Here is a 27,202-nt window from a genome sequence, read left to right as displayed (position 1 = left end):
ATCTATTCCTTCTCCCTCTTAATCTTTGGTAAGTTTTGCTTTTTTCAAAATGTTGTATAGTTAGATTATTATAAGCATGTACCCTTTCAGATTGGCTTCTTTCACTTAGTAATATGCATTTATAATCCATCCATGTCTTCTCATGACTAGGTAACTTTGCTTTTTAGTGCAATGGGAGGAAGGAAGAAAGGAAGAAAGGAAGGAAGGGAGGGAGGGAGGGAATGAGAAGGGAGAGAGAGAGAGAAACAAAGAGAAAAGGAAGAAAGAAAAGAGAAAGAAGAGAAAGAAAGAAAGAGAAAGAAAGAAAGAAAAAAGAAAAGAAAGAGAGAGAAAGAAAGAGAAAGAGAGAAAGAGAGAAAGAGAAAGAAAAAGAAAGAAAGAAAGAAAGAAAGAAAGAAAGAAAGAAAGAAAGAAAGAAAGAAAGAAAGAGAGAAAGAAAGAAAGAAGAAAGGAAGGAAGGAAGGAAAGGAAGGAAGGAAAGAAGGAAGGAAGGAAGGAAGGAAGGAAGGAAGGAAGGAAGGAAGGAAGGAAGGAAGGAAAGGAGAAACAAAGGGAAGAAAGAGAAAATATGTCTTCTAAGACAAGTGGGAAAATATCTCAAGGATGATCAACTGTGTCAAATGCTGATGGTAAGACAAGAAACACAAGAACCAAGGATTTCCCATGGATTTAACAATGAGGTCATTATTCAAAGCTAGCAAACATTTTTTAAAAGTACATTTTGTTTTTTGCGGATATATACATGCACAGAATCTCATACTAAATGTAGGCTAAGAACGTATGAAACAAATTTTGTCTCTTTTTTCACTGTGACAAGACATGCCCCTTATTAGTGGAGTCAGATTTATGATAACAGTAAAACAAAATGTTTATTCTATCAATGCCCCAGTCAACTCAAAATGACTATTAGCAGGGATAACTTACCTGCATTTAGAACAAAGAAGCAAATGATGAGCATATTCTTCTTTCTGCCACTCCATGAGAATTTTCTAATGATCCTGGGATTTAAAAACAACAACAACAACAACAACAACAAAAACCCAAGTATTAAAGAAATCATCTTTCTTTGAAATTTGTAGCAGCTAAACTTTATTGTTTGGCTTGAACTGCAATATGAAATTTTCATTAGCAATAATTTAAGAAGAAATTTCTCACTACAGTCAATATTTGGCAAGCTTCAATTAATTCATAAACAAGAAGTTAGGTCTAAATTTATTCTTATAAGAAAGCATTTATGTCCTTCAGTCATTATGTATGTTTTATTTACTGACTAGCAAACATTGAAAGAACAGTTTTTAAAGTTAATAGCGTTTGTCTTAAATGACAGCTCTGCTGTGTCTTATGTACCTGTAGAACTTATAGTTGAATTTGGAAATATGTAGAACTCTTTTATATCCTGTGCCTAAAGAATGTTAACACACACTTTGATGAAACTCCATAAGTAGAATTTGGTTCTGTCACAAAGAGGAAAAAGTGGGAGATCTGCTCTTAATTACTGTAGTCCCTCAACTGTGTTTCTAGAATCTAGTGGCTTTATTGATGCTGGCAATTCCCAGTAGAACTGCAAAGAGAGAGTAGCAGGTGTTCAAGCCTTAGCTGAGTAGAGCAGGGTGAGAATATCCTTAGGAGTAATTACAGGTGAATTAACTGATCTTTCCTAATGATTTTATAGCAAATTTATTTTGTGCAGTTGGAACTCTAAGGGAAAAGCTATTATATAAACCATAAATTATTTTCTTTCCTGGTGGTATTGGACTGGCTGTTGAAATTTACATATATCTGGGATTAGAAACTCAAAGCCAAATTTTATGTGTATGTACATTTTGACAGATTAAATAAAGAAAACTACAAGTCTGTCATTTCTAAAATGGAGCTGATTAAGAAATTTGCCTTATGGTACTGCATTGGGGATTTAATGAATTCATTTATATAAAGCATACTGTAGAATACCTGACACAAGGTAAACATTCCATAAATGCTAGTTGAAACAGACATACATTTGACACCTAGTCATTTTTTCTCCCTATAAAATACTGCCTAAAACTAAACTCACCCTATATTGGAGTGAACTTTTCATAATTCATGTGAATTACATAACACATCTTATGGTCCTATACAGCTGGTCTCAATGCGTCTTTTGAGTTTAATCTCTCATCGTTCATCAGTCCCTTATGCATGATTTCATTGAATATCTTGTAGAACTACAAGAACTAGAACTACTAGAACTAGTACAAACTTTTCCCTCTCTTGCAATTTCCTATGATTTGCCCAGCTCCTTTACACAACTAAAGACAGCTCAGTGTCACTTCTTGAATAAGTGCCTCTCCAGAGACGTTTAGTGTTACTGTCAGGCTCCTTCATAGATTGTGAACTCCTTGAAGAAACGGGTTGTTTTTGCCCCATTCCCAGAACATAGAAGGTGTTTATAAATGTTGACAGGAATATTAGTATTTTTCTCACAAAATTGATTTTAGGGTGATTATTATTCCATATCTTTAGCCACATTTTTAACCTATCATAATTAGAGCTCTCTGATAAAGGGGGAGGGGGAATTATTAATAACAGAAGAAGCAGATTCTGTTTCGAAGAGAAGTGCCTGTTTTAGAGGAAGAACAAATCAGACAGAGAGAAGTATCGTCATGTGAAATGACTTTTATGATAAACTCTTCTTTTTAAGAGAAATTAGAGGACTCATTAACTAGAAACTTGCCTGCAGTCTACTAAAATATTAATGCCTTATAAATTGTGATGTCAAAGCCCTCAACCTTCTTGGGAAGTTGTCCTAATCATCAAAAAAGATGACTCTTCTTTATTTTTACAAAATAAAGTGAATTTTATTGTAATAATAAGAGCTAAAATTTATTGAGTGTTTACATTGTGCCAGCTTCTGATATACATGTTTTACTTGTTTAATACAACCACCCCTTAAAGTTGGTCATATTTTCCACATTTTATGAAAGAGAAAACAGGGGCTCAGGATGTTAAAAAATGAGTTGAAAGTCATAGAGATTATAGGAAATCATACCTAAGTCTAGTTGTCCTGATCCAAGAAGCCAGCCACTGTGCTGGATTATATGCCTACTATTTGGAAAGTGATATTGTATGGGTGAGATGAGACTAATTAACACACAGAGAATATCTAATCAGTTTACTCAGTGTATTGAAATGTGTTGCAATTTTATCTTACCTGACATCAGGAAAAGTCATGATCTCATGTTTCTCATGCTCCTAAATGGTAGTACAATAGTCATGAAGCTGTAAGTAGTCTAAGAGATTATCTAAACATGTTCCATTTTTTCACACACATGGAGGCTGAGTGTCTATGGGAGATAAGGAACTAACGCTAGATATTTGAGCTGGTTTGATTCTAAGCGAAGAAACTTGATAAAGCATGCTTAAAATTTCCTATAAAACAGAACCAAGTTCATATTCTATTCCCTGTCTGAGATAACTTCATTAAACAAATATTTGAGCAGCTGTAAAACTTTTGTTACATCTGCAACCAATTTAAAATTTAAGTTGGCAAGGTCTGCACTCAACTGGGACATCTGCCACCCGTAGGATAATGCGATGGCTGTCTGGTAATGGCTTTAGTTAATATTTATAGAATTAAATTATTATTCATGTGTGCTCAATTCTATATCTTTCTGTAAAAATATGACTATTAAAGTAGAAAATAATCTGTATGTATATTAAAAACATAATTTGTTAAAACAAAGGATTTGAAAAATAATTTTTAGTAAAAATATTTGGTTTCAACTAATTATCTTTCTCATGACTTGCATATTATGTTTTTCTATAATTTTAAAGATACTATCTTTTAGTCTTTGACCAAAGGTATTTCAGTTGTCAAAAGCTCTGAACGTATTCTAGATGACTGATTCAGCTTGGTCTTTTTCTCTATTATTAACTCGAAACAATTCTATAGGTAATTTAAGCTCCTTTCATGTTGGAAGTCTACTTTTTATTTTGATGTAGCTAAGAAAATATAGAAATGCCATGTATCTGTTTCTCATTTTCCCCTTAGTTTGTCTACTGTGAATCCTTTCTAGATGGGATAAAAAAATATTTCCATTGTTTTACCTTTTTACCTTTTATTTTGTGAGAACATTCTTTAAATTATAAGGATATATCAATTTTAAAATGCATTAGTCTGACTTATTAAATTTCTTAAGGGGAAGAAACCATAAATACTAAAGGAAATATATGTAAGTCTGGAGAACACATCCTGATTCCTGAAACATTAAAAAGTAAAAAATTGTGCATCTAAGAATTGTTGAAATAAACACACATGTTTTAGATTTAGTCTAGAATGCCATCTATTTTTCTAAGATTTCTTTAGTAAGGGATGCTTTAACCTGAAAGTTTGTGTTCTCTTAAAATTCACATGTAGAAACCTAACCACCAGTGTGATGGTATTAGGAGGCAGGGAACTTTGAGAGGTGATTAGGTCACTAATGGAAAATGAAGGAGTGCTGAATGTGGGTGTTTAGTGTCTCTTTAACAGAAAACTTCTTTTACCTGGTGGATGTCCTAATGCGTATTTCCCTGACCTGTGACCAGGGGTTTTCTCCCATGGGAGCTGGTTATACTAGCAGGTGCCCTGTTGGCTCTTCTCTGAACTGTTTATGCCTTCCTGACCTCCTTTACTGTGCTGCTGGGAACCCTATGGACCTTGTGTTTTCCTGGCGTCCTGGGGAAAACTCAGCCTGGGAAGCCGCTAGTTTATTTTATTTTATTTTTCTTATTTTTTCAGAAGGAAGGCACAAATATAATACACCATCAAAGCATAAATAATTCAAAAGATTTTCTACTTACATATCCTTGACAGGGATGTGCAATGAGTCTGGAGGACAATCTTCTGTTTCTAGGTCAAGACAGGAATGAAAGGTCAGAGAGAGAGCAAGCACATGGCAACTGGCACTAATGTATATACAAGCACGTGGCAACAGGTACTAATGTATATGTAAGGCAATAAGGTGTGGGTCATTTTAAGTTTGTTGGCAATGAATGATCTCTTTAAAGGAGGTAGTAGAAAAGCAGGCAGCCCAGTCTGCTAGGCAAAATGGTGCCTATAAGTTGTTATCTCTGGCCACTGATTTGAATCATTTGGGTGGCGTATAGAACTGGAAATTGTGCCAAAGGTAATGGAGCCCTAGTTCTGATATGAGAAAGTTAAACTTCTATTCAAAATGAATGCAGAGGCAACATAAAATTATAAGAATTTACTACCTTCTAAATCCTATTGCTCTCTTTAGTACAGGATATAATATTTCCCATTGTAAAATGACATATTTAAAAGGGCAAATTCATTTTCTAGTCATTTAAAAAACACATTTAAACTGAAACAAATGTGGACCTCAAGCAGTCATATAAAGTGGTGCACAGTCAGTTTTAGGAAGTTCTGAAATACTAGATGCTTTCCACAGTGAGACGCAGCGATCTTTGGTTTTATTTTGGGTACTGCTGCAGGTGTTTTTTCTCTTGGTTTAAATTTAATTGCACTTTGGACAAATGAATGCATGTTTTCAGCTGCCTGGCCACAATGGTATATTTTATTTAAGTCTACAAAATGTAATTAAGCACATTTACATACTTTATTGTATTTGGCAATTTTAAATGGTCCCAGATCATTACTTTCACCTTGAAAAATCATTGAGGCCTTATCATTCCACTTTATAATTAAGCACAGTGATTTACAGCCTTCATTCAGTTGTCATAAGAACTGTATTCCCATCTTACGACTGCAGATGCCTCCCCCTACTTGGTTCTTGCCTATTTTCTGAGCCTTATTCATAGGCTTTTTCTTTATTCTGTACAAAGTTCTTCCAATAAATTTATTTACTCATGATTTTGTCATTATTGGGTATGATTATATTCCAGTTAATATATAGTAAGATTATGAAAGTATGCTGGATTTATTATCTTTTAGGTTTTACAGTAAAAGGTTTTTGTTTTTGGATTTGAGCTAATGTGTAAGCTGTGCTGCAGATATGATATTTTAAGTTTCCAGTCAAAAATCAAAATGAGATTAAGAGGATATAATTATATTAAATATTTTGTCATTCTCTGACTTAAATTTGGGTTTTATCGCACATGCAGTGGGAAATATTACACGACATTTTTAGGCAGATCTGACACATACGCATGCTGAGTTCCCTAGAAGCTGTAGGAATATTTGTTTTTAAACTACTCAACACCTGAACACCATTTGACATTGTTAGGCTGCCCCCCCCTACAAATCTCATCTTGAATTGTAATCCCCATAATCCCCATGTGTCAAGGGAGAGACCAGGCGGAGGTAATTGAATCAATTGAATCATGGGGGATGGTTTCCCCATGTTGTTCTCGTTATGGTAAGTTCTCACGAGATCTGATGGTTTTGTAAGGGGCTCTTCCCACTTCACTCAGCACTGCTCCTTCCTGGCGCCTTGTTAAGAAGGTGCCTTGCTTCCCTGTCATCTTACATCTGATTGTAAGTTTCCTGAGGCCTCCCCAGCCATGCTGAACTGTAAGTCAGTTAAAACTCTTTCTTTTAAAAATTACCCAGTCTCAGACAGTTCTTTATAGCATCATGAAAACAGATTAATACACCATCCATTTGAGAGGTACTCCCTAAATAGGTGGTATGCAGGGTCTACCTTCCACTTACAGAAGCTAAAAGGGGATGGATATTTTCTCACTCACACCCTGGTAAAATATGGCATTAGCCTAAAATATAAGTTTAGTTACTTGAATGTTCTTCTTTGCTGTTCTTAACCATAAGAAAGTGACAAAACTATGTGATTATGTATAACATGTGGGTGGGGGGCAAAAATATTTAAGCATGATATCAATCACATACTGGAGGCATATAACTAAAGAAACTAGGCTATACTAGCACTAAGACAAAGCTTTATCAGGGTAAGGAGGTGAGGCAAACATCATTACCAGATTCCAAATTTTTCTCTCCATATTCAGGTCTTCTTTTTCTAAAATCTGTTCTCAGATAAACTATGTGATCTCTTTCAATGCCTAAGTAATGTCAAATGATAATTGTTTCAGAAATAAGAATGATCACATATTGTAAGTGAAAAGGTTAAATTGGTAAATTGTCTGAGGATCAGAATTCCCTTTGCAGTGTCTGGTGCCATCATGTTTATGAAGAACATACCATCTGAGAACAATCTCAGTATGGTCTTTGGGGAGAGTCTCCCCTGTGCCCCACAGTTGGCTCAGCTGAGGCCGCTTGTAATTAATTATCCCCGGATTCTGGATACATTTCAAAATACTGAAATGTTCTAATTTTTAAACTCTGGCAATGACATTTAGCTTTATGGAAACATTTCTTTACACTGTTGCCCAGAATTACCAACTGCCAGAATAAATTATGGACACACATTATAATCACTGCCCATTTATGGATGGCCACAAAGATATCTATGTTGTGGAGTGACAGTCTTTCCTATGCTCATCCAGGTGCATTGTAGAAGTATATCATAAATGTTTTAAGTAAAATGATGTTCATTTCTCTGCTTTAACACCTTAGCATTGGACAGAATAAACAAAAGGAAATTCAAGTGAAATTTTCTTTGCTCTAATGAAGAAATAGTTGTTCTCCCCCACCCCCATGGAAATCAATATATTCAGATAGAGATTAGATTACATGATACACAAATTTCCCTCTAAGAAGTGTATAATACAATTGTGAATTAATACATGAGCAAATATATTATAAAAATTGTAACCAAGCATATACTCAGGGAGAAAAGATATTGAGTCTCAAATTCTGTTAATACAGAGGTGAGAACAAACTAATTATATGTAGTTATCAAAATAATTATTCTACTGTTTATCAAACTTAATTACAAGACAAAAAGAAGCACGTGACAGTAATGACATGATTAATGCAAATTCTAGCAGAACCTTTAAAAAATCTAGAATATAGATGTTTTCAGATATTCTGGCAGTATTCAGCTATGCAGATACAATCTCTTAAACAAGTGATATCACCGTTTAAAACTAGTTATTTGCTTGGGGTAACTGACTAGCAGTCATTGACTCTAATCAATCTTGTAGGTTTGATTTATGAATAAGAATTTTGCAGCTGTGAAAGCTGAAGTTAAGGAGGTGGGGAAGCATTAAAGAGGATCATCCAAAGCTGTCATACATGAATTCCTAATGTATTAGGAACTCTACTTACTGGCATCATAAAATGAATTGGTTCTTTGAGATAGTCACATAATCTGGATTTATTCATCTTTATCCTGAAATACATTATTTCATAGATGGTAAGATTCACATGTTTAATAATACATAATGAAAAATTGTGCAAATAAGAAAATATAGGTACATATTTATATGAATATGCTGACAGAAATTTCTAAAATCACATATAGAAAAATATAAAGCATTTTGGGGCCATTTACAGGAGTAGTGAAAGTTCTTACAACTCTCAGTTATACCTAATGATGTCTCGATTAGTACCTATTATAAAAATAAAATTTATAATAGAATGTTTATACCATCCAGAAAAAGTTAAAATATATTAAGAATAGCCTATTTCTCTTTAATAAAGCATATATGTAAAACTCTATTTGCTAATATTTCTATTCTCTAAAACATTGTGTTTATAGATAAGTCCTCTGCTATTTCTAGTCAAATGCTAATCTTTTGAATGAAGCTGAATTAGGTAGACAACTACTGGATGTACTCTGAGAAACAAGTAATGTGTATATTTCATTTATTTTATAAGTAAGAGCTACAGACTGAGGTCACAATCTTTTCAAGGGTTATTAAATTCATTATTTTAACTAACACTTTTGAACATCTACCTTATGTTGTTAATAGAGGACATTTCTGAGTATATAACAACATAAGAATGATCATTTTTAAACTTGAAAGAGATGACAGGTTGATGAGTAAAGGAGAAATATGAAATATCACAGAATTCCTTGACACTAAATGATGTTTTGCAAATACTGAACAGAATGATGTTTGTAAACTTTCTACTGGTTTTCAGGAGTCCCAAGACTATAGGAAAATGTACATCGCCTAACTTTGTCACATATGAATAATTGTTTTTCCTTTTTGTTTCCAAGAAGCAAAATGTAGACCAAGAGGTAGAAAAAATATTTTTAAAGATACATATTTAAGATGTTCAGCTTTTGTCAAATGAAGCAATAGGTCACAATAATGTCACAGAGACAATGAATTTCCAGCTTAATCCTCAGCAATAACATAATACTCATTATCAGGCATATATTCATTTATTCATTCATGAATGTTATTCATTCACATTCATTAAATAATAACTACAAGTTGAATGATGTTTTCAGCACTGGACGCACAGAAAAGTCAGATTCATTTTTTTATTTAGATGAAGAAGAAGGAACAGAATATAAATAGCAAAAAAAAAAATCAAAACAGAAAAAAACAAAAGTAGCAAAACTCAGTACTCAGAAATTCTGCAGAGTATTTATATACACATGCACACATACACACACACATTCACACCTTATAATACCACTTTTATTATGCTATTTTGCATAGAAAACTCTTTAGGAATATTACATTTTATTAAAATAACAATGGAGATCCTTGGAGAAGATTACACATAATACATCACCTAATAGCATGAAGGTTTTTATCTGCTTATCTTGTCTCCAAGTTTTAAATATACACATTTAAGCTTTACACATTTAGACTCACAATATGGGTAACATTTTATTTTCCATATTTTCAGTTAATATTACAATACTTCTTTAAAGGCCTGGCATGTATTTTTTTCACTGCCATCCAATTTTATGCTGACATACAAACACATGAACAAACACGCACACACACGGATTATTACTTTTTAAAATTTTGGCCATAGTTTTAGACATTTCCCTGCAAATTGTTTTCCTCTAAGAACAATTTAATATGCACATCCGTCCAGGAGACTAATTATAAATCTGCTTTACAATTAGTAGAGATTTTTGATAGCTATATAATTTTCATTGTACATTCTGTGTTTCAATTGTTTATTTTCGTATCTGTAGCCCACTCTAACTCAGAAGGTGAGCTCTTCAAAAGCAAATAACTCCTGTTTTATGTTTGTATTCTCAAGATTTAACACTGAGTCTAGCACAGAGAAGTCAATGAATATCTGTGAGTGAATAGAATATGCACAAATAAATGAACCTTTTTAATGAATCTTTTAAAAAATCATTCCTTTTTATGTGTGTGTATGTGTGACAAAGTTTCATTCTTGTGCCCAGGCTGGAGTGCAATGACATGGTATTGACTCACTACAACCTCTGCCTCCTAGGTTCAAGCAATTCTCCTGCCTCAGCCTCCTGAGTAGCTGGGATTACAGGTGCCTGCCACCATGCCTGGCTAATTTTTGTATTTTTAGTAGAGATGGGGTTTCACCATGGTAGTCAGCCTTGTATGGAATTCCTCACCTCAGGTGATTGACCCACTTTGGCCTCCCAAAGTGCTGGGATTACAGGCATAAGCCACTTCGCCCAGCCAAGTAATTTCAACTTTTATTATAGATTAAAGGGTATATGTGCAGATTTGTTATATGGGTATATTGTGTGATGCTGAAGTTGAGCATAGTACCCAGTATTTTTTTTTCAGCCCATGCCTCACTCTCTGCCTACCCTATCTAATAGTCCCTGGTCTCTATTGTCCTTATCTTTATGTCTATGTGTATTCAATGTTTAACTCCCCCTCATACATGAGAACATGTGACATTTGGTTTCCTGTTCCATTTAGCCACTGTGGAAAGCAGTTTGGAGCTTTCTGAAGAATGAATCTTTTCATTAAAAAAAATTATACTCTCTAGACTTTACATATGATAGAGGTTAACTGGGGGCAATTGAGAATGGGATGTCTATTAGAGTAAGTAGGAAGATTACAAAAAACTTTCAGAAGCAGTCACTACAAACAGAATAGTTATTGGACACATAGAACATGAGGAGGAGAAAACACAAACCAGGATAATGGCTGGGTGAAGTCAAGTTCTTGGGACTTAGGAAAAAATAACCAATCTATCTTGGTTACAGCAAAGCGTTTATATAGATAAGACAGAAGACTGGTGAGAGATTCTCAAATTTTTAATCCGTTGAAAGTCAGTCTGTTTGTAATGTATAAAACTCCATGAGAGATTTTCAGTGGGGTGGCGTAAGATTCTCACCAGATTTTAGGAAGTTGAGGAAGATTATCCTGAAATAAATGTGTTAAGTAGGTTGAGTTACAGTGAACCTTAGAGTAGGCTAGAAAATTAGCTCTTCAAAGAACCCAGCAAATGGGAGTCAAGCTAGAGGAAGAACAAGAGGATAAAAACTTTATGAATGATAATATATATTAAAAAAAAAAAAACTGCAAGAAAAACAAACAGATTTTATTTTTTTTTTAATGTATCCTTTTTTTAACTTTTATTTTAGAATCAGGGGGTGCAGGTGTAGGTTTGTTTCCTGTATAGACTGCATGATTCTGAGGTTTGGAGCATGAATGATCCTATCACCCAGGTACTGAGCATAGTACCTAAGAGTTTTTAAACCCTTGCCTGCCTCCCTCGCTCCTCACTCTTGTAGTCCTCATTTTCCATTGTTGCCATCTTCTATCCATAAGTACCCAATATTTGGCTCCCATTTATAAGTGAGAACATGTGGTATTTGATTTTCTGTTCATGTGTTAATTTGTTTAGGATAACAATCTCCAGTTGCATCTATGTTGCTGCAAAGGACTAGCTTTCCTCCTTTTTATGGCTGGATAGTATTCCATGGTATATATGTACCACATTTTTTTGTTTATTCAATCTACCGTTGTTGGGCACCTAAGATGATGCCATGTCTTTGCTAATGTGCTGCAATGAACATGTGAGTGCATGTGCCTTTTGGTAGAAAGATTTGTTTTCTTTTGGATCTTTGGCCAGCAATGAGATTGCTGAGTCAAATAGTAGTTCTCTTTTAAGTTCTTTGAGAAATCTTCAAACTGCTTTCCACAGTGGCTTCACCAATTTACATTCCCACCAATATTGTATAGGTGTTCCCTTTTCTCCACACCCTCATCAGCATCTGTTGTTTTTGACTATTTAACTATAGCCACTCTGACTGGTGTGAAATGAGATCTCATTGTGATTTTGATTTGCATTTCTCTGAAGATTAGTGATGTTGAACATTTTCTCCATATGATTGTTGGTTGCTTGTATGACTTCTTTAGAAAATTATTTGCTTATGTTTTTGTCCATTTTTTAATGGGGTTATTTATTTTTTCTTGTTTAATTGTTTTTCTTATAGATTCTCAAACAGATTTTACATCTTTGTCCCCTTCCTTTTGCCTTGCCTTTAACATGGATTCCTCCCTTTTTTGAAAGAGAGTGACATAGTGAAATTTGCAGTTCAAAAAAAGAAAAATACATTGGCAATTGAAATTTGTGTAACACTCTATGATATGCATTTATATATAAATATGTTCAGTTTTAACAGATGCCTATTAACATATAGTTGAATGGATCTAGGAGATTCTGCTATTGAGAAAAAAAAAAAAACTGGAATGTATTTTCAAAATTGTACAACTCCTATTCATACTATTTTATACTTGACATATCTATGAGAAAATATCCATGAAGAGAAATGTAAGAGCTTACATAAATTGAAAGAGTCAAGCATATCTAAGACATCCAGTTTACTTATGAGTGACAATTATAAAAAAAAAATTCAAGTAAGTATGTCAGATCCTTGTATCTGCTTTCAGGTACTCTGGCCAAATAGCAGTAACATCATCTTTAAAAACTGAATTTAAGGCTGGATGTGGTGTCTCATGCCTACAATTCCAGCACTTTGGGAGGCCGAGGTGGGCGGATCACGAGGTCAGGAGATCAAGACCATCCTGACTAACACGGTGAAACCCCGTCTCTACTAAAAATACAAAAAATTAGCCAGGCATGGTGGCGGGAGCCTGTAGTCCCAGCTACTCGGGCAGGAGAATGGCGTGAACCCGGGAGGTGGAGCTTACAGTGAACCGAGATCTTGCCACTGCACTCCAGCCTGGGCGACAGAGCTAGACTCCATCTCAAAAAAAAAAAAAATAGGAAAAAGAATTGAAAACCAGGATGGGTCAGAGGGATGCACATATACCCATGAAACGTGACAATTTCTAGTGTAAAAAGTAAGCTTTTTAAAACACATTTCCAGTCTCCTATGAAAACTACAAATTTTTATTTGCCAGCGTTTTTGGGGTGAAACCCAAAAACCCTTGTGAGGTACTTGGAAATGGACTGGAATTCTGAAAAGAGTAGGTGGAAAATGAAGGCAAAATAGTACAGTTTTCTATTAGATGGGACCAACGTTAAACTCTGAGTCAGGAGACATTTATCACATCATTTCCTGAGACAGAATAAAAACAAACCAAAGATTGTCTTTTCTACCTGTTTAAGAGATTGGTAGTTTTATTAACTTATTTTTCTCTGAAAATAACATACACATATTGGCAATTTTCTTTCACTTTCTCTAAACTAGATACAGTGATGTGATAAGAAATTTATCAAATTTTCATACTTTGAAAGACTGAAAAGTTTAGAAATGTCTAAACTTACTCACTTGCATTTATAGATCCCTCATCAGGGATACCTTTTTTTTTTGATTCATTTACTCCAAATTATGTATCCATTATAATTTTATAATTGTTCACTCATCTTCAGATTTATTATATATCTTATAGCATGTGATTTAGTAATTATGTATGATTGAGTGTGATCTTTTGTTTCAAATGTAGGCTATTTGAATTGATATTATGCCACTTCCTACATTTGAAGTGGTACAATATCAATTCTAAATAGACTTCTAAATATACTAAATAGATGCTAGAAAAACAAGAAGGTGAAAGAAAAACAAATTGTGAGATTGTAAACAAAACCTGGCTCTATATATTGATTATATTAAATTTCATGTAAATACTTTGAGAGAAAGCTATTGCCAGACTGTATAAAAATATACAATCAAATTATACTTGACAATTATTAAAATGCACTTTAAATACAAAGACACAAGAAAGATGAAAGTAAAATATGAAAATATATGCTATGCAAACTCCAAGAGAAAAGACTTTAGCAAGTCTAATATCAGATAAATTAACCATGACAAAACAAATTGCCAGAGAAAAAGAGAGGCATATTATAATGTTAAAAGGGGCAATCCTTTATTCTAAAAGACGTAACAATTCTTAAATTTGTAAGCACCTAAAAAAGCTTCAGATTTCATGAAGCAATAATTGACAGACTTAAACAAAGGAATAGACAAATCCACAATGACTTTTGGATATTTTAATATTCCTTTCAAGCTAATAGATAGAACAAAGAGAAAATTCCGTGAAGATGTAGAAATTGGAAATCTAATGACTTTCAAGTTCTTTATATGTCAATGCTGAAAATGAAAGTCTCTTTTGTAATATATACTTAATGTTATTTCTTTTTTTTTTTTTTTTGAGACGTAGTCTCACTCTGTCACCCAGGCTGGAGTGCAGTGGCCGGATCTCGGCTCACTGCAAGCTCTGCCTCCCGGGTTTATGCCATTCTCCTGCCTCAGCCCCCCGAGTAGCTGGGACTACAGGAGCCCGCCACCTCGCCCGGCTAGTTTTTTTGTATTTTTTAGTAGAGACGGGGTTTCACCATGTTAGCCAGGATGGTCTCCATCTCCTGACCTCGTGATCCGCCCGCCTGGGCCTCCCAAAGTGCTGGGATTACAGGCTTAAGCCACCGCGCCCGGCCACTTAATGTTATTTCTAAATGAACTTCACCATCTTTGCCAATGATAGCTATTTCTATTGACTGATTTCCTCCTCCTCTGCCTTAAGGCTCTCATTTTCCTGATTCTTATGTTTAATGATTTTGACTGAATGCTGAATTATAAATATTACATTATTCGGCACCTGGATTTTGTTATCTTCTAAGAGTATTACAGTTTATTCTAGTAGATAATAATTGTTTAGGTTAGTTATTTTGAGTTTTGTTTTTAAGCTTTATAAGTTTGGTCTAAATGAGCCTTTACAGGACTGTTCTGACCCTGCTTGTAAGACAGATCTTTCTAAGGTTTTTACTAAATATCTTAGTGGTTAAGTCTTTCCATTCTGACTTGTTGGAAATTGAATGTCTAGGTGAGCTCTAGTAATTTTTCACCTTGCAGTTCTTTTCTGGTGATTCTTTAGCTGGCCTTGCAGCATGTTTGCTTATGCATATGCAGATTTCCATTCATTTGAAGACATAAGGGAACACCCCTGAAAATCCTCTGTACTCTTTTTCTACATTGCATTCTTAAATTAAGTTTAGCCCAAAGTTGCCTTCTTACACATTTTAAGTTTGGCCTAAAGGTTTCTCTATACATAGTGAAGTATAACCTAACTTATATGTTAAGCAGAACGTAACCTGCACTTGTGCCAGCCACTGAGTTTTTGCCAATCAAGAGAAGCCGACTGTTAAAACCATGTTCAAACACAGCAAACACCAAGCTGTAACCAATGCATGGCTGTTTTTGTATCTCACTTTCATTTTCTGTATGTCATTTTGCTTTTTCTGTGCATAAATCTTTGATCACATAGCTTCATTGGAATGTCTCTGAACTTATTCTGGTTAAGGGGTTGCCTGATTTGCAAATCATTCTTTGCTCAAACTGTTAAATTTAATTTGTCTAAGGTTTTCCTTTTAACAGCTTCAAAGCCTCTGCTGTTTTGTAACATAAATTCTACCTGATCATCTTCCCCTAATCTTAAACTCTTCTCAACTAACCAAAACTTCTGCATTTTGCTCGGGTTTTTCTTCTGTATGGTACTTCATAAATTGCCTCCAGAGAAAAACAAACAAACAACAACAACAACAAAAAACAGACAAACAAAGAAGAGCAACTGCAGGGATTTCTTGCCTACTTCTCCTCTCTTTAGTATGATAGTCTGGCAGTAGTGGTTGTCTACTGTCTTAAACATTTGTTTTATTATATTCTGTCTAGTTATCTTGTTCTTTATGGCAAAGAGGGCTTGTCTGAGGCCAGATGCTTCATATTGGCTAAAGGAGTTATTAATTGATTTTTGACAAAGGCTCTTATATATTTCAATGTACAAAGGAGCACTTCTTCAACAATTGGTGCACAAGCAACTGGATGTTTGCAATACAAACTAAAAGTGAAACTTGACCCTTACCTCACTTCATTAAAAAAAAAAAAAAAAAAAGGTAACTTGAAGAGGATTACACAAAAGAGTATACCCCAAAACTATAAAACTTTAAGAAAACTATTTGAGAAAAAATTCTTCATGACTTTGAAGTAAACAAACATTTCTTAGGGCACAGAAAGCACTATTCCCAAAGACTTCTTGACCAAACTTTAGAAAGACTCCTCTGAGTTTGCTTATAAAATGGGCCTTGTCCTCAGGTCTTGTCTTAGACTCTTCTAGTCCAATTGTAGCAGGGATCCTGCTAAGTCAGTTTTGGGAGACTCCCCTCGTCCTTGATATCTAAATCTGATCAAATGACTTTCAGCAAGGATTCTATTAGGCAGCTTTAGCAAGAATCCCTCTACCCATGATAGCTCCTATTAGTAATTGTCTATCCATTGACCTCCATAATTCTGCTCGTCGGCTAGAAATCCCCAGCTGTCTTTGCTGTATTTTTGCTATTTTTAGAGTTGAGCCCCATCTCTCTCCCTTATTTCAATAGCCTTGACATTTTTTCAAAAGTCCTGAATCAAACCTTTCTTATCATTTTACTAGTGAACATGAAAAATAGAACTTCAGTAGAATATAGTAATGTAATATTTTGGTCTCCCTTAATAAAATCAAGCATAGATTAATACTTGCAGCTTTATTTATCAAATTCTAGTAATGAGATGAGTTATTTCGTCCAAAGTGTTTTATTGTCAATCAAATTTAGGAAAACCATTTATATTAAAAACAATTTTATTATTATTAAAACATCTAATAATAGTAATTAAGTTCAGGAGTACACGTTCACGGGTACATGTGCAGGTTTTTAATAAAAGTAAACTGGTAAACTCATGTCATAGAGGTTTGTTGTACAGATTATTTTGGCACCCAGGTACTAACACTTGTACCTAATAGTTATTTTTTTTTTTTATCTTCTCCCTCCTCCTACTCTCAACCCTCAGGTAGACACCAGTGTCTCTTGTTCCCCTCTTTGTGTCCACGAAGCACAATATTCTAATAAAAGACTGTGAGAAGTCCAGAGAAAATAAATCTTTTTAACATCATTCAACTCATATTATCATAGCATTAATCTTTTTGGGGGGAGTGGAGAGTAAATATTATTGAAGAAAGTTAAATGGTTCTATGGAATGTCTTTATCAAAACTCTAGCTTCACTAATGGTGTGGAATGTTTAGCACTGCTTGCTTCTCTATAAACTTGACGACACATCCTGATCGTTGAAAAGCCTACTCCAAGTAATTAAGGAATAATCTATTCTGAGAAATCAGTGTAACAAGCAGAGATAACAGGTCAATGAAATAAATAGTATGCTAAAAATTAGTCTTGTGTTGTATATATTAGTTAACAGGTATGTTCCCTCCTCAGAAAAAAATATAAAATACCATTTTTGAAGGATAAAAGTTAGTATTTGCTATAATTTATATCATTCAGATCAACATTCAAAATTTCCCCTGAGTGTTAGCAGCATTAATAAATGAACAAATAATAATAAAAATAAATGAATATAAACATAGATACATAAATGAACAGAAGAAAGAAAAAATAGCTTTAAGTGGAGATGCAAATTTTAAATAGTATATACTACAGACACCAACTTTTAAATGTGCTATTTATTAATTTATAGTTAATTCTAATAATGTTTCTCAGTTGTGAGTGGTTTTTGGTAGGACATAAATACTCCTATCCAATGTACATCCCCTATTGTGTCTCCATTTTAAAGAGTTTTATTTTGCTACAATCTGAGCAACACTGCAGAGCCAGAACATATCAGTATGCATCCCTTTATTAGGGATACACATCTCTTCAAATATGAAATTAATGTATATCAGATTCGCTTTACAAAAAGAACCCTAATATTGTACCTTGTATGATCAGTGCAAATATTTGCAAAAAGACATTACTTGAATAGATCAGAATAACTTCCTCCCATTTGTGTAAAACATTTCATGGTATTGAAATTCTAACTGAGCTTTTTAGATTTCCAAATTTTAGCTAAACAGGAAAAAACCAAGTATTCTTTCAAACTGGAACAACTGTACCCCCTCGCTCCATGATAGGAAAATAAAATAAAAAACCCTGTTCAAAATTAGCTTGGAATTCTAAGTGGGGAACTCTTAAACTTGATGTATTTGTTCATTTGCTCTGCGTTAAATGCTCATTTTGCTCCTGGTGCTTATCCAGTTGGCCCTCCTTAGAGTCATCATGTATAATATGTATTGTACCAAGACATTGTCTACTCCTAGAGAGTCAGTATGATGTCTGAATCCTGTGGGTTTTACAGTTATCTGCTCTCCTTTAGTCTGCCCAACTAAAGACAGTCCACGTTCTTCAGTTATTGGGGTAAAAGACAGAAAAGCCTGAGTGCAATAAACCAGATACAATTAAATAGCCATGAGGAGTTAGACTCAGATGGTTAAGAAGTGTCAGAGGAACAAGCATTTGTCTTTGAATTATGTCAATTATGAGATATTTAAAGGGTAACAGATCTGTATGTACTTGCCACAGAAAGAGTATACCTCTCAGGCCTGGAAGAAGAAATGGCTTCTGAGAATCAAGGAGTTCAACATACTGATTTCATTTATTTGTTTTTATATAACCAGTAATGGTATTGCTGGATTACATAGTAACCCATTTTTAATTTTTTGATACACTTCCATACTGTTTTCCATAATGGCTGTACCAATTTACATTCCCAGCACCTGTACATAAGAGTTCCCCTTTCTCCGCATCCTCATTAGTACTTATTATTTTTTGTCTTTTTGATAATAAGCATCCTAACCTGAGTGCGGTAGTATTTCATTGCTTCATTGCACTTTCCTGATGATTAGTAATGTTTAACATTTTTAGTATATCTATTGGCAGTTATTTGTCTTCCTTTGAGAAATGTTTATTCAGATATATTGCTAATTTTTTTTTTTTTTTTTTTTTGAGATGGAGTCTCTCTCTGCCAACCAGGCTGGAGTGCAGTGGTGCGATCTCGGCTCACTGCAAACTCCGTCTCCTGGGTTCACACCATTCTCCTGCCTCAGCCTCCCAAGTAGCTGGGACTACAGGCACATGCTACCAAGCCTGGCTAACTTTTTTGTATTTTTAGTAGAGATGGGGTTTCACTGTGTTAGCCAGGATGGTCTCGATCTCCTGACCTTGTGATATCTCACCTCAGCCTCCCAAAGTGCTGGAATTACAGGCATGAGCCACAGCATCTGGCCTATTTTGCCAATTTTTGGTAAGTCATATTATTGGATTTTTGCTTTTGATTTGTGTTCTTGGTTTGTACTAGATAGTAACCCTTTGTCAGCTGAGTAGTTTACAAATACTTTCTCCCATCCTTCAGGTTGTCTCTTCACTGTATTGTTTTCTTCTGCTGTGCAGAAGTAGTAAATCCTTACCTATCAATAGTAACCTTGACTATAAATAAACTAAATAATATAATTAAAGTATATAAAGTGGTTAAATGGACTAAAAAAAGACTCAAATATATGCTGCTTATAAGAAACTTACTTCACCTATAAAGACATACACAGGCTAAAAGTGAATGAATGGAAAAAGATATTCCATGCAAATGGAAACCAAAGCAGATTAGAAGTAGCTATACTTACATCAGATAAAATAGACTTTCAGTAAAAAAAAAGATATAAAAAATGACAAATAAGGCCATTATATAATGATAACAGAGTCATTACAGTAGGAGGATATAACAATTGCAATTACATATGCATCCTACACTAGAGCATCTTTATGTGTATAATTAATAACAGATCTAAATGGAGATATTTATTGTGATGTAAGAATAGTAAGATACTTTAATACCCCACTTTCATACCTAGACATATTATCCAAACAAAAAATCAACAAAGAAACATCAGAGTAAGGCCGGGTGCGGTGGCTGATACCTGTAATCCCAGCACTTCGGGAGGCCAAGGCAGGCAGATCACCTGAGGTCAGAGTTCAAGACCAGCCTGGTCAACATGGTGAAACCTCATCTCTACTTAAAATGCAAAAAATTTGTATTTTAACAGGCATGGTGCCAGGCATGGTGATGCATATCTGTAATCCCAGCTACCTGAGAGGCTGAGGCAGGAGAATAACTTCAACCCTGGGAGGCAGAGGTTGCAGGGATCTGAGATCGTACCATTGCACTCCAGCCTGGACAATGGAGTGAGACTGTATCAAAAAAATAAATAAAAAGAAAGAAACATCAGAGTTAAGCTGTACTCTAGACCAAACTCTAGTTAAACTTCATGGACATTGACAGAGCATTTTACCCAACAGTTATAGCATACACATGGAATGTTCTCCAGGATAGACTGTATTTTAGGTCGTGTGTGTGTGTGTGTGTGTGTGTATATATATATATATATATATAACATTTTTTAAAAAATAAAATTACATCAATTCTCTTTTCTGCCCACAATAGAATAAAACTGGAAATTACCTTTTTAAATGAATGTGTTAATGCTAATATGCCAAATTTTAATTGAATAAAAAACAATCTTTTACATTACAGATTTGATTCAGTTTTACACCAATCCATTACATTTTACATTATGAAGGTCTAATTTTTGGACAGAACATAAAGCAGTAGTGCTGACATAATTGAAGAAATCCTTAATATTTTGTCTCTACTTTGCAATAAAACTATGTTTTCTTCCTCAGAATAAAAGCTTGAAAAACAAACTCTTGTCAGGAAACAAGCTCTGTGGCATTCATGCAGAAGAGGTGAGTACATTTTTGCTTCTTCTAACTTTAACCAGATAAAAACAGTATTATTGCCAGATTTTTGTTCAACTCAGACATCTGGTAACTCTTTTTCCTCCTAATACAAATGCAAATTTTTAAATAGAAAAAATATATTTTAAACCTTTGAGTATCTTTGTGTTTTAACATTGCAATAACCAAAAGGGAAAAAAAAAATTAACAAAGGTAGGTAATGGTCACTTTTGTAGATTTTTTTTTTTCTGGATTTCTTCCTTATCTGGACTATCAGAATTTCCTTAATAGCAAATTACTGGAAGTCCATAAAATTTCCCTTTTTGTTTCCTCTCTTGTACCTTCTATGTGATGTCTATAAAGTTTTGCGGTGGCAATTGACTGTCAGAGTGAAGATTCTGGGGTTGACCATAAACCGTACGAAATAAATACATTCATTGGTTCTATTTGCTGTGTAGGCCATGTAGTAAAATCATCTCATATATTTCTCAGGGGGACATATGTCATTCTGCTTAATATAGATTTAACTAAAATAATCAGTTTTCTATATTTCTCATCTCCAAATCTATTCTTATATCTCTGTAATGTGAAAATGTAGCTCATATAAACCTTAGTAATAGCAATGAAATAGTAATGATACTGTCATGCTAAATAATTGTTGATGCCTCAAGGAGAGGAGACAAGATTCACTGTTTTAGTTGCATCCTCCAAGAAGCACACACAAAGATATATTAAATGTGTAAGAAATCTATTCAAGAAATAGCCTATGAATGATAAGAGACAGTCATGAGTGGCTTCATATCATGACAAATGTCTTATACCTATGAAGCAGAGGGAAGGAAGGAAGTTTAGATGCAATGAGAAAAGTTGCTTACACAAGTTAAAACAAGTTTACCCTCTGTCTCAGAGTTGTCTAGAAGTAAGGCAAAGAGCTTCTAAAACAGCTCTATTGTCTTTAAATGATGGAACAACCCTTGGTTCAAAAATATCTTTTTCTGCCACTATCCTCTTCCAGCAGGAGGGAAAGGGAAGATAACCTGGTGAAGCATGAGCATCGCTTTTCAGGAGTCCACCCAGGAAATAGTCTCTTCTATCTCATTGTACCCTATTTGCTAACACTAGGTCACATGCTAAGCTAAGTCGAAGAGATTCTGGAAAATGTCACTAGGTCAGTAGTCCTGTGTTCACCCCAAACTGAGATTTGTTAAAGAAAGTGAAAACTCTCCTTGAAAAACAAGAAAAAATCATTAACACAAATACAAACATTCAAGTCTAACATGCAATATAACAATCAATTTTATAATATCTTTCCTATAATATATATGGCATTATTAGAAATGTTTAATACAGAAAAACTAAAAGATGATGTTACAGAAGATGAAAAACTAGCCTAAATGGTTTGTAGATCTAATCTAGTGTAATGTTTCATTTCTTTGTATTTTTCTATTTGAACACAAATAGACTTGTACATTGTTCATATTTCTTAGGTTTTAGAAATAATATAAATGTGGTTTGTGCAGGTTGTATTACAAGAGGGTAACCAGGTGGAATGATGTTTTGAAAAAGAAATATCTAGATTGAAGTTATATTCTGAGATAATATATATGTGTTCAGGATTCACATGACACTCATGTATATGAAAGAGAGGAAGCTCCTGTGAGAAATATCTGTGGTACACGGAAGTAAAAACGGGCTTACCTTTATTGTTTAGTCTGTCAATTCAAGAATAATTCATATTTTTTCTTCATCTCAATGCCTTGGAGAATATATTATCCCTGAATTGTTAGATACTTCACGTATTAGTGTTGCCTAATATTGAAATGTATTGTAATAGGTTCATTGCAATTTATTTGCTATATGTCATTATGTATTTATAGAATAAATTTAGAGCTTAACATTCTTGATAATGGGGCAGGCGTGTGTTTTTGTTTGTCACAATACAACTTCAAAACAATATGGTGGCAAATTTAATTATTTGATTCACCATCACTACCAAAAACAAAATACTAATATATTGTCTTGGTTAGGAGCTAACATGGAGATTGCCTGTTAGATCAGTGACCCTCAACTGTCAGCATTCATAGAAGAATAAAATATCTAAATCCCGTTGACACCCAGAAGATTGCCATTGTTTTCATTTGCCAGAGGATAACATTAACAAGAGAAGCTACTATAAACACCATCTACCAAAATCATCATTCCTATTTCATCGAAGAAATGCTGTTTGAACATGAAATTATAGGAAGCAAAAATCTCAGTCTGAAAGATAATCTCCTAAATGGGATAAAAAAAACTGAGATAAAATATCCTGTCATGGCTGCCTACTTTTTCATCTTCCTTGTCATTTTATTACAGACAACATTATCATTATTAGCAACTTTAATTTTGCTGTGAAATCTTATGAAAACTTCATGACTCACAGGCACCAACATCTGGAACTTCTGGAACTGTATTTAAAATCACTAATTGTTTGAAGATTCTCCTTTTGATAATTTTAGCTTTTCAAAATGTTGCTAACAAGGTAAATAAAAGTCTAAGTTTTAGCTGGGTTTTGAATTAATATACATTATAGAAAAGAGATGTACCCACTCAGAATGCATTTATTCTTTGCGTAATCTTGTCTGAAATCCTCAGATTTTTTTTTTTTTTTTTTTTTTTTTTTTTTTGAGATGGATTCTTGCTCTGTCTCCAGGCTGGAGTGCAGTGGCACCATCTAGGCTCAGCACAAGCTCCACCTCCCAGGTTCACCCCGTTCTCCTGCCTCAGCCTCCCGAGTAGCTGGGACTACAGGCGCCCACCACCACACCCGGCTAATTTTTTTGTATTTTTAGTAGAGATGGGGTTTCACCTTGTTAGCCAGGATGGTCTCGATCTCCTCACCTTGTGAGATGCCCACTTTGGCCTCCCAAAGTTCTGGGATTACAGGCATGAGCCACCGCATCCAGCAAGGATTTTGCTTTTTAACTGAAAATTACTGGAGTGCTGGAAACAAAGAGATGAGTAACTGAGGAAAACTCCTAAAACATTTTTTTAAATATATATATTATGATAGCAAAGCTCAAAAAATCTAGTCATTCAAGGCCATCCAATGCAGAAGGTTTTATTGCAGTTCCTGAATGAATCATTGAATAATTGATGTTTTGATAATAATTCCAACTTATGTGGAAAATTTTAAATGATATTCTGTACATTCAGAATATGCACTTTAATTATGTTTTAAAAATGAACACCTCAAATAGCTAAAAGGCAACCATTCTGACACTTGAAAGAGAGCATCAATTATGTGGAAGAATTGACATGCAATTTGCCAAATCACGTGCATCATGTGTGGTAGTAATCTCCCATTCTCCATTGATATTCACCAACTTTAGTATGAGGGGGGAAAAAAAAAGAAGAAAGTCTGTTTTCCTGAGAAACCTGGTTGCAAATGAGTCCTGGACAGCAGATTGGAACAGCAGGCAGAAAATGCCAATCAACTGTGCATTTGAAATTGTGAGAGATATCATAAATTATTCTTTACTCAAGTCAGCAGCACGAAATGATGATGACCATGTAAAGCAGAATTATCTTAGAGGGCCTCCGCAGCCATGTGGAATTGTGAGTCAATTAAGCTCTTACCTTTGTAAATTGCGCAGTCTCAGGTATTTCTTTGTAGCAGTGTGAGATCAGACTAATACAGTAAATTGGCACCACAGGGAATGGGGTGCTGCTGTACAGATACCTGAAAATGTGGAAGCGACTTTGGAACTGGGTAACAGGCAGAGGTTGGAACACTTTGGAGAGTTCAGAAAAAAACAGGAAGATGTAGGGTGGTTTGGAACTTCCTAGAGACTTGTCAGATGGTTTTGATCAAAATGCTGATAATGATATGGACAATGAAGTCCAGGATGAGGTGGTCTCAGATGGAGATGAGGAACTTGTTGGGAACTAGAGCAAAGGTGACTCTTGCTATGTTGTAGAAAAGAGACTGTCAGCATTTTGCCCCTGCCCTAGAGTTCTGTGGAACTTTGAACTTGAGAGAGATAATTTAGGGTATCTGGTGGAAGAAATTCCTAAGCAGCAAAGTGTTCAAGAGGAAGTGGAGCATGAAAGTTTGGAAAATTTGCAGACTGACAATGCAATTAAAAAAAAAAAATTCTGAAGAGAAATTCAAGCCAAAGGCAGAAATTTGCATAAGTAATGAGGAGCCCAACGTTAATCACCAAGACAATAGGGAAAATGTCTCTAAGGGATGTGGAGACATTCATGGCAGCCCCTCCCATCATATGCCCAGAGGCCTAGGAGGGAAAAATGGTGTCATGGTCTGGGTCCAGGGCCTCCCAGATCTGTGCAGCCTCTGGACATGGTGCCCTGAATCCCAGCTGCTTCAGCTCCAGCTGTGGCTTAAAGGGGCCAAGGTACAGCTCAGACTATTACTTCAGAGGGTGCAAGCTCCAAGCCTTGGTGGCTTCCATGTGGTTTTGAGCCTGTGGGTGCACAGAAGTCAAGAATTGAGATTTGGGAACCTCCGCCTATATTTCAGAGGATGTATGGAAATGCCTGGATGTCCAGGCATAAATTGCCTGCAGTGGCAGAAGCTACATGGATAATCTCTTCTAGGGAAGAGCAGAAGGGAAATGCGAGTTTGGAGCTCCACACAGAGTCACCACTGCATCACTGCCTAGTGGAGCTGTGAGAGAGAGTCACCGTCTCCCAGACCCCAGAATGGTAGATCCACGGACAGCTTGCACTGTGCACCTGGAAAAGGCGTAGGCACTCAATGCTAGCCCATGAAAGCAGCCAGGAGGGGGGCTGTACCTTGCAAATCCACAGGGTGGCGCTGTGCAAGGCTATGCGAGTCCACCATTCGTATCATCAACATGACCTGGATGTGAGACATGGAGTCAAAGGAGATCATTTTGTAACTTTAAGGTTTAATGACTGCCCTATTGACTTTCAGAATTGCATGCAGCCTGTGGCCCCTTTGTTTTGGCCAATTTCTTCCATTTGTAATGGGTATATTTACCAAATGCCTGTACCCCCATTGTATCTAGGAAGTAACTAACTTGCTTTTGGTTTTACAGGCTCGTAGGCAGAAGGGAATTGTGTTGTCTCAGATGAGATGTTGGACCTGGACTTTTGGGTTAATGCTGGAATGAGTTAAGACTTTGGGGTCTGTTGGAAGGGCATGGTTGTTTTGAAATGTGAGGACATGAGATTTGGGAGGGGCTGGGGCAGAATGATATGGTTTGACTTTTTGTTCCTACCCAAATCTCACCTTGAATTGTAATACCATAATCTGCACATTTCATAGGAGGGACCTTGTGGGAGGTAATTGAATTATGGAGGCAGTTTCTCCCATGCTGTTCTCTTGATAGTGCGTTCTCAGGAGATCCAATGGTTTTATAAGCATCTGGCATTTCCCCTGCTGGCACTCACTTTCTCTTCTGCTGCCCTGTGAAGAGGTGCCTTCCACCATGATTGTAAGTGTCCTGAGGCCTCCCCAGCTATGCAGAACTGAATCAATTAAGCTTCTTTCCTTTATAAATTACACAGTCTCAGCTATTTCTTTATAGCAGTGTGAGAACAGACTAATACAGAGAGTAAATTAACATAATAAGACATAGATGCTGTACTTGAAATATTGTTTTGAGTCACATGGGAAGCTGTGTGAGGACAGACAATGATGTAATAAATGTGATTCTGAAGTGGAAGAATAAAGTCAAGGTACTGAGGGCTCAATGTGAGTTTGTATTCATAAAAGCCATTAACAAGTAGATATACTAAATCATCTCTTTTTGTTGTTCTTATGCATCATGCATTTCACCTTCACTATCCATATAAAAAGAAAGGTGACTTTCTGTGGAAATGAAAAAAATCAACTACCATGTGAGAAACCATAAATTCTTGCTGCTGCTTTGTACAGAGTTAAGTGATACAGAATTATTAACATATCTCACTCTCACTCTTAACTTACCCTCCCTCCTTCCCTCCTTTCTTTCCTTCCCTGCCCTTCCCTTCCCTTCCCTTTCCTCTCTTCCTTCCTCTCTTTCCTCCTCTTTCCTTCTTTTCCTCTCTCCCACTTCCTCTTTACCTCCCCCTTTCCCTCTCCTTCTCTTCCTGTCTCCTTTTCTTTTTTAAATTTTATTTCGTTTTGTTTTTTTGTTCTTTCTTATTAACTTCCTGATTCAATAGATCATGAAATGCAGCTGACTTATAATAGAAATATCTGTGAAAAACAGTGTTTCTGATATTAGAACCTTGTAGTAGTGTATCATTGACAACACATTCAAGTTTCCACTTACATCAGTCGTACTTATAGCATTGAACAAAAA

General features: G+C 35.2%; 1 protein-coding gene across 3 annotated transcripts in view; it reads left to right on the top strand.

Annotated features, from left to right (window-relative positions):
• LUZP2 (leucine zipper protein 2) overlaps positions 1-27,202 on the top strand; it is a 604,128-nt gene that overhangs the window by 403,896 nt on the left and 173,030 nt on the right. For 2 of the 3 annotated variants that reach the window (XM_025356953.1, XM_025356955.1), the window contains exon 6: positions 20,835-20,897. The exons of the other annotated variant lie outside the window; for it this stretch is intronic. In XM_025356953.1, the coding sequence (XP_025212738.1) occupies positions 20,835-20,897 (63 nt within the window). The remainder of the gene's footprint in view (positions 1-20,834; positions 20,898-27,202) is intronic. 3 annotated transcript variants of the gene reach the window in all.

The sequence above is a fragment of the Theropithecus gelada genome, chromosome 14, assembly GCF_003255815.1.
Source record: "Theropithecus gelada isolate Dixy chromosome 14, Tgel_1.0, whole genome shotgun sequence".
NCBI lineage: Eukaryota > Metazoa > Chordata > Mammalia > Primates > Cercopithecidae > Theropithecus > Theropithecus gelada.
Note: the sequence above shows the minus strand (reverse complement) of the source record. Positions and strands in the feature narration are given on the sequence as shown.